The sequence below is a fragment of the Tauraco erythrolophus genome, chromosome 7 (assembly GCF_009769465.1).
Source record: "Tauraco erythrolophus isolate bTauEry1 chromosome 7, bTauEry1.pri, whole genome shotgun sequence".
NCBI classification, from domain to species: domain Eukaryota; kingdom Metazoa; phylum Chordata; class Aves; order Musophagiformes; family Musophagidae; genus Tauraco; species Tauraco erythrolophus.
This window is the reverse complement of record NC_141471.1, coordinates 7,510,636-7,527,272: the sequence shown is the minus strand read 5'-3', so window position 1 is coordinate 7,527,272 and position 16,637 is coordinate 7,510,636. Positions and strand designations below refer to the sequence as shown.

Genomic DNA, 16,637 nt, shown 5'->3' with positions numbered 1-16,637 from the left:
CTTTTGTGAAATAAAAGCACTTTAACGATGTCAATATATTAAAGCATGAATAATGCTGTCAGCATCAGTCTTTTTGTTTCCACTGGATGATGATTCATCACTTTCTGTAGAACACAGGTTGACAATAGGTAGAACGGCATGTTTCATTATTTTAAATTTCTTTTTATTTGGTATCTAATACAGAAATATAATTTAAATACTGAAGTGTGTAGTTCTTTCCTTCAAAGATCTTTCTTGTTTGAGACATTTATTGGCTTGTAAAAGATATTAGGAAATTTATGTAGTAAGTTATGTTTTCTCAATACCAACAAGTCACTTTGTCTCGTGTAACCCAGAATATTCAGTAGCTGTTTTGAAACAGAAACTGATGTAACTCGTTTGATAATGACAACAGCACTTCAGTAGATATTTAATGTAATACTATAAGAACATTTGGGATGAACCTTTAGGTACATGAAGAGGAGCCATATTGTGTACTGATGTGATTGTTTTTAAAATGTGAAAAATAGTTATAGTGGAACTATACACTGAAAACTATATACTAAAAAACATGCTGTACCTAAACTCAGTAGTCTTATTTCCCATTTTTCCAGTTGCATTCTATTCAATTAACGTTCCTCAAACAATACAGTAAACTGGAGGTAAATAGTGGGGGGTTTTGTTTACTTTTTCTAATGAATGTCTTATTTTGCCTTACCTTTCAAATCTTAGAAAGTCGTGGTTTAGATGATAGCTCAGCTCTAGGGAAAAAAAAAAGTTTTAGGCTCTTTATTCTATATCAGTGAGTTTTACTGTTCATGTCTAACTTAATCCTCTTCCTTCCTTCAGCTGGATTGGATATTGGTCCCATCCCTGATGATCATCCTTCTCTGCCTCAGCCGAATGTCACCCAGAGTTCACGGCCATTGAGTGAAGAACAGTTGGATGGAATCCTCAGTCCAGAACTAGACAAAATGGTCACAGATGGTAATTTTTTTTGTCCTTGATCTTCTAGAAAACTTAAGTAGAAATCTTCTCTCTTTTTTTTTTTCAAATTACTTATCTATGTATTGTAACATACCTATTTGAACTTGGTTGCAGAATTAATTTTACTGCATCTTTTGATGATTACTCATTCTGTGTTGTCTTTACTTTGTCCAGGTGCTATTCTTGGCAAACTGTACAAAATTCCAGGTACGTGTTCTAATCTTTGCTGTCTTTTATAAAATACAGTTCGTAAACAATGCCAGCCAACTCATGCACAGTGTTTTTGCAGAGCTGGGAGGAAAGGATGTTGAAGATTTATTCACAGCTGTGTTAAGTCCAGCAACCACGCAGCCAGCTCCTTTGCCACAGCCTCCACCTCCACCACAACTTATGTCTTTGCACAGTCAAGGTGTGTTCCTCTGTTACTTTGAAAAACAGCAGCCTGGTCAGGAGAGTTGTGCATCTTTTAGATACTGACGTGAAAGTAGGACACACCTTACTTTCTGCTATTGTTAATTTGTGGAATCTGCCATTGTTAATGTATGAAATATGATTCTAAAACTGTTCTGAAGGGAATATGTGATTAACATGCATGTAAATACTGCTAAAGTAAAAGGACAGTTATTTTAGATTTTTCTGACATATTGGAGCTTTTATTTTAGCTGACACTTACATAGTTTTGAAATTTGTCTGATAAAACATGTGTTCTCTTCTGACTTTGTAATTACTTTTGAGTACCTCCACAAGGGCAAGGAAAGAGACTCTATGAAAGTGATTTACTGCATTGAGTTTGTGTTTTTGTTTTGTTTATTTTACCAGTAGAGCTTTTTTTTTTTTTCTGGCAGTATGTATGAGCATAATTAAATGCACTCTTTTCCCATCAGACATCACCTCTAGTGGATTTTCCCTGAGCTCATGTAAAGAGTGCCCATTCTGGTACTACAAAAAGTACTACGTAAATTGATTTCACCAGTGAATTAATCATAAGAAGAAAAATGATTGGTTTCCTATTTGGATGAATTTCCACAAAAAAGAAAGACTTCAAAAAGTCTTAGAAAGTACAAAGTTTAAGGCAAATAATGAGGTGATTTAGAGCAAAAGATAATACAGATATCATTGCCTGTTTCCCAGTTACTTGAGTACTTGGAGATAACTTCAGCATTTGAGCTCCGTAAGACTGTTTAACTTCTCCCTGTGGGAACTGCCACAGTTACAAAGTTTTAGATTTATAATTTGGTTCAATTACAGTGTAATGATCCACATGTGTTTCTGTGAGATAAGTGCTTCGGTAATGGGGAAGCTTGCATCAGGTTTCAGCGATTTCAAATAAAATTAATGCTCTCTTCTCATAAAGATGTGGTCCTACAGTGCAAACCAAAGGCCTGACTCTCCATCCTGTTTGTTTGCCAGATCGTCACAGTTATATACTGTCTATTTAGTGGCTCTAATAAAGCATGTTCTCTCAAATTTTGAGTTACTTTTATCCAAACTGTACTTTCTGCATCGTGTATGTAACCTATAGATCAGAAGACAATCTCCTACAGCATGAGAGAATGATACATAGTCATCCTACAGATACATCTAATTCCTGAGCTACTTCTATACTTCCAAGAAAATACTGGGATAACAGTTACAATCGCACTTAAGTGACTGAGATTCAAAGACCAGTGTTAATTCTGCTTAGGAACATCTGCAAAGACCATCTGCTGGAATGAATCTGCCTGTGCCACATTTGCCTAATATTGTAATCAAATAAATAAAATTTTCTGCCTTCGTACTGCTGGGCTGGACATTTAATTACAAAACACTGGTGCTCATTTGACTAGACTTGTCAGTTTCATTGGTTACAAATTAGGGAGCTAGTAGATAATGAGGCTTACTTTGGTGCACTGCTCAGAAGTCTCAGAAGAGATGTTTGATTCAGGTTGGTTAATGATAATTCTGCAAGGACCAAAAGCAGCCTTCTCCATGCTTGCTGCTTGGATCTGGGTATAACAAATACGACAGACCATGAGGCTTTAAGAATATACCTCAATATAAAGTGCAGTACCATGGAATGGGCTACTGTGAAAGTTTCGGAAATCCATTTAAAAAAACCTGATTTTTCAAGAAAAAAAAAAATTAGAAGTAGAAGAGAAACCCTTAAACTTGTAGGGAAGCAATGTAAACTGGTTTAAAATCTTTTCCAAAAATGTGAGGTCAGTACTATACAATTTTGAAGTGATTAGTTTTTCATTAGATGAGACATCCCTTTTTCACTGAAAATTTCTGCCTCTACCTTAAAAATAGTCACCCTTTAAAAATGGTATTTTAACCTTCTTCTTTCCAGGAGAGAATGCGTTTCCAAGAGTGCCCCTTATGAATGGTCTGATTGGCCCAAACCCTCATCTCCCTCATACAGCTTTGACTGCTGGAGGTGGACTGGGCACTTTCTCTCCCATTACACAGCAACCATATGCTGATACCAGGTGAGTGAAGATGAGAAATAAAAAATACCCATTGTTTAGCATTTAGCACCTGGGGGAGGGGGCATTGTTGTTATTCATACTGTGCTGTGATTAGTATTTAACTACTTAGCTCTTGACAGCCACTGCAAAAACTTCTGTGTTCTTGCAGCCCGTTCACTACTAAAGTAGCAAACAGAATAAGTACTTTGCTAATCATTGAGGTTTGTCGTTTGGGATTTTTTTATTGAGAGCAATATGTCTGTAAAATAAAACCCTTTTCTGATTTGTCAGGGATAAGAATCCAACGTTCAATCCGATGGTAAATGATCCAAACAGCTCGTGGGCACCGTCTGCTCCACCTTTGGAAGGTGAAGGCGATACAATGTCCAATGCTCAAAGAAGCACTCTGAAGTGGGAAAAAGAAGAAGCTTTGGGTGAAATGGCAACAGTAGCACCTGTTCTCTATACAAATATCAACTTCCCTAACCTAAAGGAGGAATTCCCAGGTGAGTGACTTATGGAATAAAGTTAAATGTTTTGTAGCAATTTATGCATCTTGATTTGAAAGAATGTGACATGGACTTATCAAAGCCTTGCCCATTAACACCTGTTTTGATTGCAGACTGGGCTACAAGAGTGAAACAGATTGCTAAACTGTGGAGGAAAGCAAGCTCACAGGAAAGAGCTCCATATGTGGTAAGAACATCTGCCACCTGCATTCCTTACTTCCAGCAAACATGTATTTCAACTATAAGTTTTTTTCTTTTTTTTTTTTGTTCGTTTTTTAAATAAATCAAGTTCTAGGGTTAGTGAAAGTTCACTCACTCCAAGAATGCCTTTGTAATTTAACTTCCAACTCCGCATACTTCTACCTGTTTTAGTTTTTCAGCTTTGGAATAAACCATATTAGTATCGTGCAATCTGAAGACATCAGCTGAGATGAGAACATTTGTGGTTCCCATTGCCTCTTTGCTACATTTGGTTCATGCCTCAAGTCTTAATTGCTTTGTCGCTTTCTGCACGGGATCTCACCAATTTCTTCAGAAGGATAATAACAAGTCATTATGTGACCTTCCTCTCTTCCATCTTCCCCTCTCACTAGTCTTTTCTTTTTTGCCCCATCAGAGTTTCTGAAGTCTTTCACCTCTTCACCTGACCATTCCAGAGGCATCAGTGCTAACATCCCTACTTTCCTCGTTTTCTTTTACTCCTGTGGTTTTGCTTTACTGTTCCCCTTCACTACTTACTCTCTTCTATTGCATTGCAGTGGAAACTCTTTTCATAGAATCATAGAATGGTTTGAGTTGGAAGGAACCTCAAAGATCATCTAGTTCCAACCCCCCTGCCATGGGCAGGGACACCCTCCGCTACACCAGGTTGCCCAAAGCTTCATCCAGCCTGACCTTTAACACTTCCAGGGATGGTGCATCCACAACTTCCATCTAGATATCTTCCATGATGTGGGGAGTGTGAAGGACTTCATTTTTCTCTCCAGAAACATTCACCTTTTTCACATCTGAGTCAAGCGAACACCCGTATTTGTAGTAGCTGTCTGGAGTTGTGTGATCATTGATTCCATTCTGTAGGACTTCTGCCATTCAAAGGGTACCCTTGTGCTCTTTGGAAACCTCTTGTTGAAGCCTGTACACATCCAAATCTCAGAACCTATATTAGTTTCATTCTTTTCGACCTTCCCAGCCATTGTTACCAAATGTACTTTAATTTGCTGTTACATCTCCATTCTCTTCTGGTTCCCATCTTTTATTTGTTTCTTCATAACAGCAATTGGGTGATCATTCTGACTTTGTAGATTTCTGTGGCTTTCTCAGGGTTACGTTTTCAGTCTCTTAGCCTCCCCCCACCTGCACTTTTTTAATATAGTCCCATTAGTAAGCGAATTTGATTCCCATGTATGTTGATGGCTCAGAGCTTAACAGCCCGAACATCATCTCCTACCGTCTAAATCAAAAAAAATCCTTATCTCTCTGACAACTTTTAGAGGATAAATCATTACCCCAAACTCAATGTGAGAAGTGGAGTTCTTGATCTTTCTGAACCCCTTCCCACTTGAAAGAATCCTTCTCTATTGTCATCTTTGTATCACTGAGCCATCATAATTATTCTGCTTTTTATTCAGGCCTGTAACTTCAGCACCTTAGGAGCTCTGTGTCATTTCATCCACCTATATTTAATCTTGGTGATTCCTTCTGTGTAGGGTTCATAAGATATTGTCTACTTACGTGGGTGGATTTTTATCCAGGCATTTATCACTTTACAATTATTTCTGTTGCTGATTATTTTCTCTTTTGTTGCTCTTAACAAATGCAGTCCTATTCTCCTGATGGATAGCCGAAAAGCAACTGCAAAAATTATTTCCTTCATGTTCGGGAGAAGGTGCATACTAGTGCACACACATGCCCACATGAGTATTTACATAGCAAGAAGCAATTTTTTCCTCACAGAAGCTGTAGTCTGTGCACTCATGCCATTCAGCTGTTGCTAGTGTTCCTGGCATTGTGCACACAAGAAGCTGCTGTGGTACCTCTCCTGAGGGACTCACACTCTGTAGGAATGAGTAAAGGCTACCTTAGAAATTAAATTCAGTAGAGTGTTAGTAAATTTTCACTGTAGGCCTTTTACTTTCCTTAGTATGCACAATCTCATCACTTATAGAGGAAAATGACACTAATTTTTCTGCTGCTGTGACACTGGTGCTCTCATCCCTGACACTGTTTCATTGTTGGAGGGGAAGGATTTAAGCCTTTTCTGCTAGGCAGCCCTCACTCGACAACTACAAATAAAATTGTGAAAAAGATGTGAGGATTTGATTCAGAAAAAGAATCACATCCTATATTGGTGGCAAAACAGACTCTTTTGAAACTTCCATTAGATGCTTTAAAGTGTCAGTATGGCTGTAAAATGCCTCATTGAAGAGGAATTGCTGTTCTTCCATCCAATTTTTCCTGATCCATAAGCCCATATCCCATGTTTATACTGCTAACTTAACACAGACTGAGATCTTTAGAGGCTATTTTGTGGAGGAGACTGTATTTTTCTCGTCATTGAAGTTCTCCACATTAGTGGCCTTTATCGATCCAAACATCATCTGCTGTGCTCATGTCTTCAGATTGCAGACTACACCAATATGTGATTTGAAAGGTAAACTGGTGGAATTCATGCTTTCTTGGCACAGCACAGTGCCTGAACAGAGACTCCTAATGCCTGTAAAACTCTACTGCTAATAACTCCTTAGTTCTTTCAATGTGTGTAAGTTTAAATGCAGAATTTCCATAGAGGTGAAGTATTTTCAGTTTAGAATTCCTTTTAAAGTGCATAATTTAGTTTTCACAAGCATGCATGTGATTAAAACAGGCTGTACAAATAATTTGGTTGTAGATTTTATAGGAATAGCAGATGCAGTGTTCACATTTAGTAGAAGACAACAAGGCTAACTACATTTTTTTTTATCTTTTCCCAGCAAAAAGCCAGAGATAATAGAGCAGCTTTGCGCATCAATAAAGTACAGATGTCAAATGACTCCATGAAAAGGCAGCAGCAACAGGATAGCATTGATCCTAGCTCACGCATCGACTCCGAGCTCTTTAAAGATCCATTAAAACAGAGGGAATCGGAACACGAGCAGGAATGGAAATTCAGACAGGTGTGTTGCGTTTAGGGTGTTTTGTTATTTTTCTTCCAGCTTTTTATTGCATTGTTGGAATCTACTGTAATAAAATCAATGTTAATCTTTCTTTGTAGAAGAATATAAAGTCAGCCATTCTGTGTAGGAAGAAAATAGATGCTATCAGAGGAGAAGCTGCTTGTAAATGTTAGAAAACTTTGCTTTAAAACTTTGACTCTTAAATCTTACCTACTGTGGAAATAGGTTATTCTTTTCTCTGCATGGCTAGCTAGTGCAGTAGTTTGATTTTATATACCCTGTATTGCAGTAACCTTGTCCTGGAGAATACGGCTTCAAATTGGGCTGGTTGTCTCTCAGACCCCATTTCCCTTACATCAGTGCTGCATCTGTCAGTAACCTTTGTCTTGAGAGTATAAGGTTGGAAAGCAGTGCTGCTCTTTAGGCAACCTGGGAAACGCCTCTTCCCAGGCAATCAAAATGCGTGCCGAGGTAATTGAACTTTACAAATAGCTAGACCCTCTGCTCCTATTGCATTTAAAATTGGCAATTTACAATTATTTCTAATCGATCTTCATGGGTCTTAAAGTTTTAATTATTGCTTCAATCATCATAAAGATTTTGTATTCCCTGGACTTAAAAGTGTAACCTTTTCTCTCATGATTTTAAAATAGCAAATGCGGCAAAAAAGTAAGCAGCAAGCCAAAATAGAAGCCACGCAGAAGCTTGAACAAGTGAAAAATGAGCAGCAGCAACAACAGCAACAACAACAGCAGCAGCAGCAGTTTGGTTCACAACAGCTTCTGAACCAGTCTGGCTCAGACACTCCTAGCAGTGGGATCCAGAGCCCCTTAACGCCACAGACGGGCAATGGAAGTATGTCTCCTGCACAACAGACATTCCATAAGGATCTATTTACCAAGCAGCAGCTACCTGCTACGCCCACGTCAGCGTCCTCAGATGACGTGTTCCTGAAACCGCAAGCCCCACCCCCTACCCCGACCCGAATCCCAGTACACGATTCACTGTCTCAGTCTCAGACTCCTCAGACATCATCACAACAGATGTTTTCTCCAGGTTCCACAAACACAAGACCTCCTTCTCCAATGGATCCATATGCTAAAATGGTGGGAACACCTAGACCAGCACCCATTAACCAAAACTTTGTTAGAAGAAGTTCCATTGCACCATTAGATACCTGTGCACCACAGTCATCCATATCCAGGCCCATTCAGGTAACTGAACCATCAGGAAGCAGACCTTCACCAGTCAGGGATTCATGTTCTTCATCTCCAGGTAGCAGTGATCCCTATGCAAAACCACCAGACACACCCAGGCCTGTCATGACATCAGAGCCGTTCTCCAAACCGTTGGGGGTCCCAAGATCGCCCATAGTTATGGAACAGTCAGGGAAGGTTCCTTTAGCAGCTGGAAGCAGTGATCCATTTACTAAGCCAGCTCCTAGAACAGATACGTTTCAGAGACAGAGAGTGTCTTCTGCTGATGCGTATGCACGGCCACCGTTGACTCCTACTCCTACTCCTGCTGATGGCAGCCCTGGGCCATTTAAAACTCCCATGCGCCCGCCTCAGTCCCCACAAGATCCTTATGCATCGATGCCAGCTACGCCAAGGCGCGTTGCTGTTGATCCATATGAAAGGCCCGCTTTGACGCCAAGGCCAGTGGATAACTTTTCCCATAATCAGCCCAGTGATCCATACAGCCAGCCTCCCCTTACTCCCCATCCTGCAGTAAAGGAGACTTTTGCCCATCCACCCCGGATAGTGCGACAACAGAGTGATTCTTTCCCTCAGTCTGGACCCATTTCAAGGCCAGCTTCTCAGGACCCTTACTCCCAGCCTCCAGGTACTCCTCGGCCAGTTGCTGATCCTTATGCCCAACCTCCAGGAACTCCTCGACCCACCACAGTTGATCCATATATGCAGCAACCACCAACACCAAGACCTGCTCAGCCAGCGGATTTATTTGCTCAGTCGACAAATCAGAGACATTCTGATCCATACGCTCAACCTCCTGGAACACCAAGGCCAGTTCTCAACGACCCTTATTCTCAGCAACCAGCAACTCCAAGGCCTGGGATTCCAGAGAGTTTTACCAGACCTGCAATGACAAGACCCGGACTAATACCAAATAGAGATCCTTTCCTGCAGACACCGCAGAGCAGGTTGCAGGGCACCTTTGTCAGGCCATCAGATCCATGTTCTCAAACTCCCAAACCTGCAGGACCTGCAATAACAGATTCATTTAGCCATGGTCCAGCTGCTCCAGCACGTGACCCATATGATCAACCACCAATGACTCCAAGACCTCAACCAGAATCTTTTGGAACTGGTCAGCTGGCCCACGATGCTGCTGAGCAGCCACGGCCTGGATCTGAGGGCAACTTCAACGCATCTGCAAATTCTCCGATGAGTTCTCAAGGCCAACAGTATCCCAAAGTCTCCCAAGTTCCTGGCCCAGCACCCACTACAGGAGTAACAGATACACAGAATACCATGAATATGTCTCAAGCAGATACTGAGAAGTTAAGACAGGTGAGAATAACGTTTAATATTGACGGTATTAGAATTTCAAAAATAGAAGAATTTCCCCCATTCTAATTAATTATTTGAAGCTTCTTGCCATTAAACATAGCTATATAATGTAGAATTATCTTCATTCACTTAGTATGTTAATTTGGTCCTGCTGGATAGATCCACAATATACAGAATATAGAAATATCAGTAATTTTTAAGGAGTTTGGACAAGATTCAAAAAGGAAGTAAAGGGCATCTTTGAAGCTGTTGAAGATGTAGATAATTGGTCTGTAATAGCTCTTTTATCTACAGTGAGGAAAAAAAACGCCTTGAAAGGACGATTAATTCTTTCCTGTAATAGATGATGTGTAGAACTGATTGTCAGTGAATTGTTCACTGACTGAAAAAGGGAGTGTAGGCAAAGACCTCAGACCAGACTTCTGACTTTCCAGTTGACTGACTGGTTGAGGTGAATCCTTCCATTGGTCACTGCTCTTCTGGAGGCACATTCGCTCCAGGCTTTTGTCAATGAACGTTTGGCAAACAGCTCGTGTTGAGACATAGAGTTGTGCTCAATTTGTGGAAAGCTGCTCAGTCTTTTACTTGGAAGGAGCGATGGGAAGTGGATTTAGTGGAAAAACTGGTAGTTTTTATCCTACAGAGTTAGAGTAAATTCTGCACCTTTGGTGTAACCTTGGTGAATTCTCTACAGTGGACCTCTAGTCACCTTGCTCCCCCAGAGTGCACTTTTCCATGTGGTAAAAGCACCTGCACTACTGGAATAGAAAAGGAAAAGAGAGTTGCTTATGTGTTAATTGGCAAAATGGGTTCACGCCGTATAGTTTAACAAGAAGTCTGGAGATGAAGTTGTGTTACCAGCATCTTATACTGTTTGATCCCTCTTCTAATTTCTGAGGTGATTATAGTGGTTTATAATATTTTTCTGTAGTGATTGAAGAATTTCTTTCCTCCAAAAGGCTTAACCTAGCAGAGTGTGACACTTCAAAAAATGTCAATTACAGTGTCAAGCACAATGATTTATTTTTTTTTAAAACAGCGCCAGAAATTACGCGAAATTATTCTACAGCAACAGCAGCAGAAGAAGAATGCAGTTCGTCAGGAAAAAGCCTTGCAGGATGCAGCAGCTCCTACTCATGCGAATCCTCTTCAGCACTGGCAGCAAGACAACTTAAATCAAATTTTTAACCGCCCTCCTCCTCCATATCCTGGGAATATTAGGTCCTCTATTGTCCCTCCAGGTGGGCCAAGGTTCACCATATATCCAAAAGACCAACGTGGACCGTTTCCTGCTGATGGGCAGTTCAGTAGACCCCAGTTTCCCGGTGATATGAATGCCATGGGGATGAGACCTCATGGTCTTAGGTAAGCTCTTTGATCTCTTAAAACCAGGATATTGCAGGAATAGTTCTACATTTACAGAAAATGTTAGATAAAGAGGGTGTTTTTTTAATGAAAAATCGCCTGTGTTGTCTACAGTAGCTGATAATCTTCCTGAAGTCAGTGTGTACTGAATGAGTTGGGTTTTGGGGTTTTTTTTTGGAGTAGGTGAGTTTTCCTGTAAGCGTCTGTAACATTAGAATGTGTATTTTACACAAACACTGGTTTACGCTGTCTTTTATTGGCAATTAATCAGAAATAAAAGTGAAAAAACTGCAATACTTGGGAAAGTTTTATGTGAGCTGAAAGATCTTGTTGCCCATGGTTTTGAGGCATTTCCTTTTTTTAAAAAGCGTGAAAAGTTGGACTTTAGCTTTGATGTCTTTCTTAATAATGAATACGTGTAATAGTCTTGTTTTCATTTACAACAAGTATCAGCTTCTGCCTGTGCCGTTTTCACAGCGAATGCTATGACGTAATCATCTCAGGAATTATTATTTTCAATATTTGGGGTTTATTTCAGTATCCACACAATATTATTTTTTACAGTGAGTTGCATTAACATGTAGTTTATTTACTGAGATAGTTCTTACTGTCAGAGTTTTCCATCCATTATTATTATGGAATTGAAAACAGGTTGTTTATTAAACATAATTAAAGCAATTATTTTATTGTAGTCATACAGCTAATTTAAATGTAAGCATAATTAGTCAAAATATTTATTTAAATATCTTAATGAATGCATCACGTAAAGCATTTTGCTGAATAGTTATTTAGTCAAACATGCCAGACTCAGCAGTCCTGAGAAAAAAGATTATTTAGTGTTTCATGTTTTATTTTAGATATGGGTTTCCAGGAGGTGGCCATGGTCCACCATCAGGTCAAGAACGTTTCCTTGGTCCTCAGCAACCAATGCAACGCCCTGGAGTTCCACCACAGCTGAGAAGATCTCTGTCTATTGATATGCCTCGGCCAGTGAACAATCCACAAATAAATAATACATCCGGAATCTCTCAACATTTTCCTCCACAGGGAATTCCAGTTCAGCAGCACAATATATTGGGTCAGGCGTTTATCGAGTTACGTCACAGGGCTCCTGATGGGAGGCCAAGGCTGCCTTTTAATCCTTCTGCTGCAAATGTTATGGATGCAGCAGCACAACATCAACGACATGCAGGGTTTATACCCAGGCAGGAGTTTCCAGGCCCAAGACAGGCAGAACCACTGAGACATAATTCTCAAGGTATACCTAACCAGTTGCAGATGTCTACAAGTCTGGAGCATGTGGCACAATCCCAACAAGATCAAATCAATCCTGACAACTCACCTGCACTTGTAATACGTTCTCTAAGTCATCCACCAGTTGCTGAGGCGTTCCCAGGACCATCTTTGTCTACATCTGCACCAAGTGATGAATCTGCAAATTTACAGATTCCCAACCAGCCAAGTGATGGTCTAGAAGAAAAGCTTGATCCTGATGATCCTGCTGTAAAAGATTTGGATGTGAAAGACCTTGACGGGGTTGAAGTCAAGGATTTAGATGATGAGGATCTGGAAAATTTGAATCTAGACACAGAGGACGGGAAAGGAGATGAACTGGACACTTTAGATAATTTGGAAACCAATGATCCTCACCTTGATGACCTTCTAAGATCTGGGGAATTTGATATAATTGCATACACAGACCCAGACCTTGATGTGGGCGATAAGAAAGGAATGTTTAATGAAGAACTAGATCTTAGTGTCCCCATTGATGACAAACTGGATATCCAGGGCAAGACAGAAGAACCAAACCAGAAAGAACAAGGTGATAGAAATGTTTCCCCTCCTGAGGCCCAGTCTCCACAGAAGAAATCTGCTACAGAAAATGAAATTAAAACAGAAGTACTTTCACCAAACACTCAGGAGGAAAAGAAGAATGAAAATGAAAAAAGTGATGGAAATGCTGAATCCACAAGTACGCAACAGGCTGCTGAAACAGAGTTGAAGGATGGAGAAAAGGCTCCTGCACAGCTTGCTAATCCAGAATTCCCTGATAAAACTACTGCTGTTCCCAGTGAAGAAACAACTGTGCCTAGTCCAGATGTTCAGGGATCTGCTTCACTGCCTGTTCAAGGAGCAGTAAGTTCCTGCAGTATTTCTGGGTCCACACCAGTCCTCTCAAGTTTACTAGCTAATGAAAGCTCAGATAACGCTGAAGCAAGGACTCTAGGATCTCCATCTCAATCTTTGCCAACAACACAAATGAACCATACGTCAGGTATTCCACAAACACTAATGACACCTGGTGGACAGATCTTGGAAAACACTTTAAATTCAAATTTGCCCATGGTTCCACGAATAAACCATAATTTTTCTCAAGGGTCACCAAATCCAGGATTTATTCAGGGTCAGTCAGCTAATCATAACTTTGGGACAGGACAGACACCTAATCAAACTGTGCCTGTAACAAACCGTCCTGGTCCTAGTGGCATATCTGGTCCCCAACAGATAATGCTCCCTCAGCCATTGGCTCAACAACAAAATCGAGAGAGACCACTTCTTCTAGAAGAACAGCCACTTCTTCTGCAGGACCTTTTGGATCAGGAAAGACAGGAGCAGCAGCAGCAGCGACAGATGCAAGCCATGATTCGCCAACGTTCGGAGCCATTTTTCCCAAATATTGGTATGTGGGTGACATATTTGTGTATGTTCTTGTTGGTTATTCACAAATACAACGATAAATAGTTAAATAATCTGTAGCACTGAAAGAAGCAGGTAGATAATGTGGAGCTTGAAGCTGGCATAACAAAAACCCACCTGCCTAGAAGGTACAATGGGAGTCTGGAAGTTGGGCATGTAGGTGAAATTTCTAACTCTGTGGCAAGGCAGCTGTTGATTTTACCAGGATCAGGGGAGCTGCTTCACTGCTGGTTTTGCTGACATCAACTCTGTTGCATGTTCTCTTTGTGTGATGTGGAGTAAATGCACCCTTTGTAAACAAAATTAAGTGATCGAGTGCAGTAGCTGACCTTTTGATATTTGACCTATCAATTTTCTGTTTATGGTTGTTTTATTTTTTTTTTTTTGTGGTGTTTAGTGCATTTCAAGGAAAGGGGTTATCGAAAGCTGTGTTACTAACTCACAGTCCGTGCAAGGCCCAGAAACATCGCAGATAATTCTGCACATACTAAAAGCATTTAAGATAAACTGTTGTTTTCTGTTTAATATAACATAGCAGTTTGAACATTCAGATCAAGACCATCGCTATAATTTAATTGCTATTAATGAAATGTACATTTTTGGGGAATGTGTTAGTTGTAACCACACTGACCACTGAGGCAGGTTGTTCGTTAAGACAAACGTAACCTACCACCTAAGTGACAGTTCTGCATTTGTAGTGTGGCTAGAATGTGCTGTAACCACCCCAGGTGGCTAAGATGACTTCCAGAGGTCCCTTCCAACCTCATCTGTTCTGTACTACCATTTATCTGGCTCTGTGTGAGGCATCTAATGGGAGAGACAGCAAAAAGGCAGATGTCACCATGCTTGTGGTCTTTTCAGATGCTGTATGGGGCATGTTCCTTTCTGCCTGTAGTGCTACTGGTAATTACAGAGCAACTAAACAAGTTTTCTTAGTACCGATTTTGCCAACTGAACTCACAGAACAACTCTTCTTCCATATTCTTAAACCTATAAATAGAATTTATTAATCTGTTGGGTCATAGGCCAAATTTGGTCTAGAGCCCTCCTCATACCAACCTGCTTTTCTTTGTGTGTCGTGGCTGAAAACAAGAGCAGTTGCTGCTGGAATAACTTTCCTGTGGCGATATGTGAAACTACATATTAACCCTGAATGAATTTCAAAATGGAGAGGACAAGCAATTTGAAATAGTAATGTAATTATGTTGTTTTACTAATGATTTATGCATGAACTAGATCTAAACAAGTCAGTTCCAGTTAATAACTTGTAATGTTCAGCTATGTAATTCACTTTTACTGTTTTTCTTTTATAGACTTTGATGCAATTAGTGATCCCATAATGAAAGCAAAAATGGTAGCTCTTAAGGGGATCAATAAAGTCATGGCGCAGAGTAACATGGGGATGCCACCGATGGTTATGAACAGGTAGGCGACACTTGATACCATTCTTTAGGGCTACGAAATGTAAAGGGCAATGATAGAGCTAGGGGGGAAACTCTGCACTGGAAATGAAAAACGTGAAAGTGGAGAAAGTTCTTTTTGTCATGTGTTCCATAGCCCATGCTAACACAGGATTATCTCCTACGAATAAAACCAGTGCACCAGTAGGAACTATAAGAAGTATTAAAACGCATCTGACTTGTGTTCCAGTTGTAATGTCATTGGTCAGCATGGTCAGCATGGCTTCAGTGTTGATGTTTTTCTACTTATTAGTTATGTAATGACACATTTCTCACACATCGTGTTTGCAAACTGTTGACAACCACGTAACAACCTTCATGTTGCAGCGTATCATTTAATGCTAAATGTAAGATGTAGCACAAGTAATGGACATTTCATCCATTCTTTAAATCTGTTCTGAGGATAAAGGAGCTGTGAACCGTGCAGACTTCACCATGGCTGTCTTTATCAGGAGTGGGGAGTCTGTGGATCAGATACGATCTGCAACTTTTCTTTTTATGTGGCCCTTGAAACAGTGTGTTTTCTTCTTCCTGACACATCTTTGGTGTTATGTGACAATATGTGGCTTACCAGAGGTGTTTGTAAGGCCTATTTGAACTTGGTAAGAAGATTCTGTACCCCAACCCATTTATTGTAGCTTCCAGTATTGTATAGTACTGTGGTCTAATCTGGGTGACTTGCAATAGCAGAACTTTCTAACTGCTCAGGTACTACTGGGATTGCTTATGTTCACTGGTTTACCTTACTCATTCTTACTGCTATAAAAAGAATTTTTTGTTCTAAATCCATGCCCTGTCACCATTGCACATAGAAGTTTGTGTCCTCAACTGTCATCATAGACTAAGATCTTCAGAACTGCATTTGGTTTTGCTTTGTGGAGATACGTTGTCTTAGAATGGTACAGAGGTTTGCTTAAAACCTTCTGAACCCCAAATACATCTACCCTACTGCAGTGGCTATTTTGGTCACCATGACAAATAAGTACGTTAAATCTATCTCCCTTTTTTTGTGTCGTAATATTTAAAATACAAACACAGATACATTGTGTGTGTGTGTGTGTGCCTTCACACTACACTACTACACTTAGTGTAGTATGTCGTGTTTAGTTCATCTCTCTGAAAAGTGTAAAATGCAATAGTTTCAATCAAGGACAAAGTATTGTAGCATCAAATGAGAAATAATATTCTCCAGACAGTGAAAAAGTTTGGTACAGAAGTTTGAGCAAATGTCCGTAAAATATTTGGATGCGTGGTTTAAGTTCAGTGAAATACAAAAGGTTGTCTCTTCTGTAAAATACTCACCAGTTTTAAAAGTTACAATTTCCCTTTTTGTTTATGTATCAATAGATTTCCCTTTATGGGTCAGCCAGTGCCAGGGGCTCAGACCAGTGAAGGCCAGAATCATATGCAGCAGGCAATTACGCAGGTAATACAACTTGATACAGAGTTTAAGCAAAAATGTTTAATAATGACTAGTTTGAGATATTTTTTTAACTGAATCATGATT

General features: G+C 40.0%; 1 protein-coding gene across 13 annotated transcripts in view; it reads left to right on the top strand.

Annotated features, from left to right (window-relative positions):
• KMT2C (lysine methyltransferase 2C) overlaps positions 1 to 16,637 on the top strand; it is a 211,770-nt gene that overhangs the window by 169,064 nt on the left and 26,069 nt on the right. For all 13 annotated transcript variants that reach the window (XM_086614336.1, XM_086614346.1, XM_086614342.1 and 10 more), the window contains 12 exons: positions 829 to 966; positions 1,141 to 1,173; positions 1,256 to 1,375; positions 3,296 to 3,434; positions 3,705 to 3,919; positions 4,036 to 4,109; positions 6,892 to 7,074; positions 7,728 to 9,608; positions 10,648 to 10,973; positions 11,831 to 13,653; positions 14,984 to 15,095; positions 16,478 to 16,556. In XM_086614336.1, coding sequence (XP_086470462.1) covers positions 829 to 966; positions 1,141 to 1,173; positions 1,256 to 1,375; positions 3,296 to 3,434; positions 3,705 to 3,919; positions 4,036 to 4,109; positions 6,892 to 7,074; positions 7,728 to 9,608; positions 10,648 to 10,973; positions 11,831 to 13,653; positions 14,984 to 15,095; positions 16,478 to 16,556 — 5,123 coding nt within the window. The remainder of the gene's footprint in view (positions 1 to 828; positions 967 to 1,140; positions 1,174 to 1,255; positions 1,376 to 3,295; positions 3,435 to 3,704; positions 3,920 to 4,035; positions 4,110 to 6,891; positions 7,075 to 7,727; positions 9,609 to 10,647; positions 10,974 to 11,830; positions 13,654 to 14,983; positions 15,096 to 16,477; positions 16,557 to 16,637) is intronic.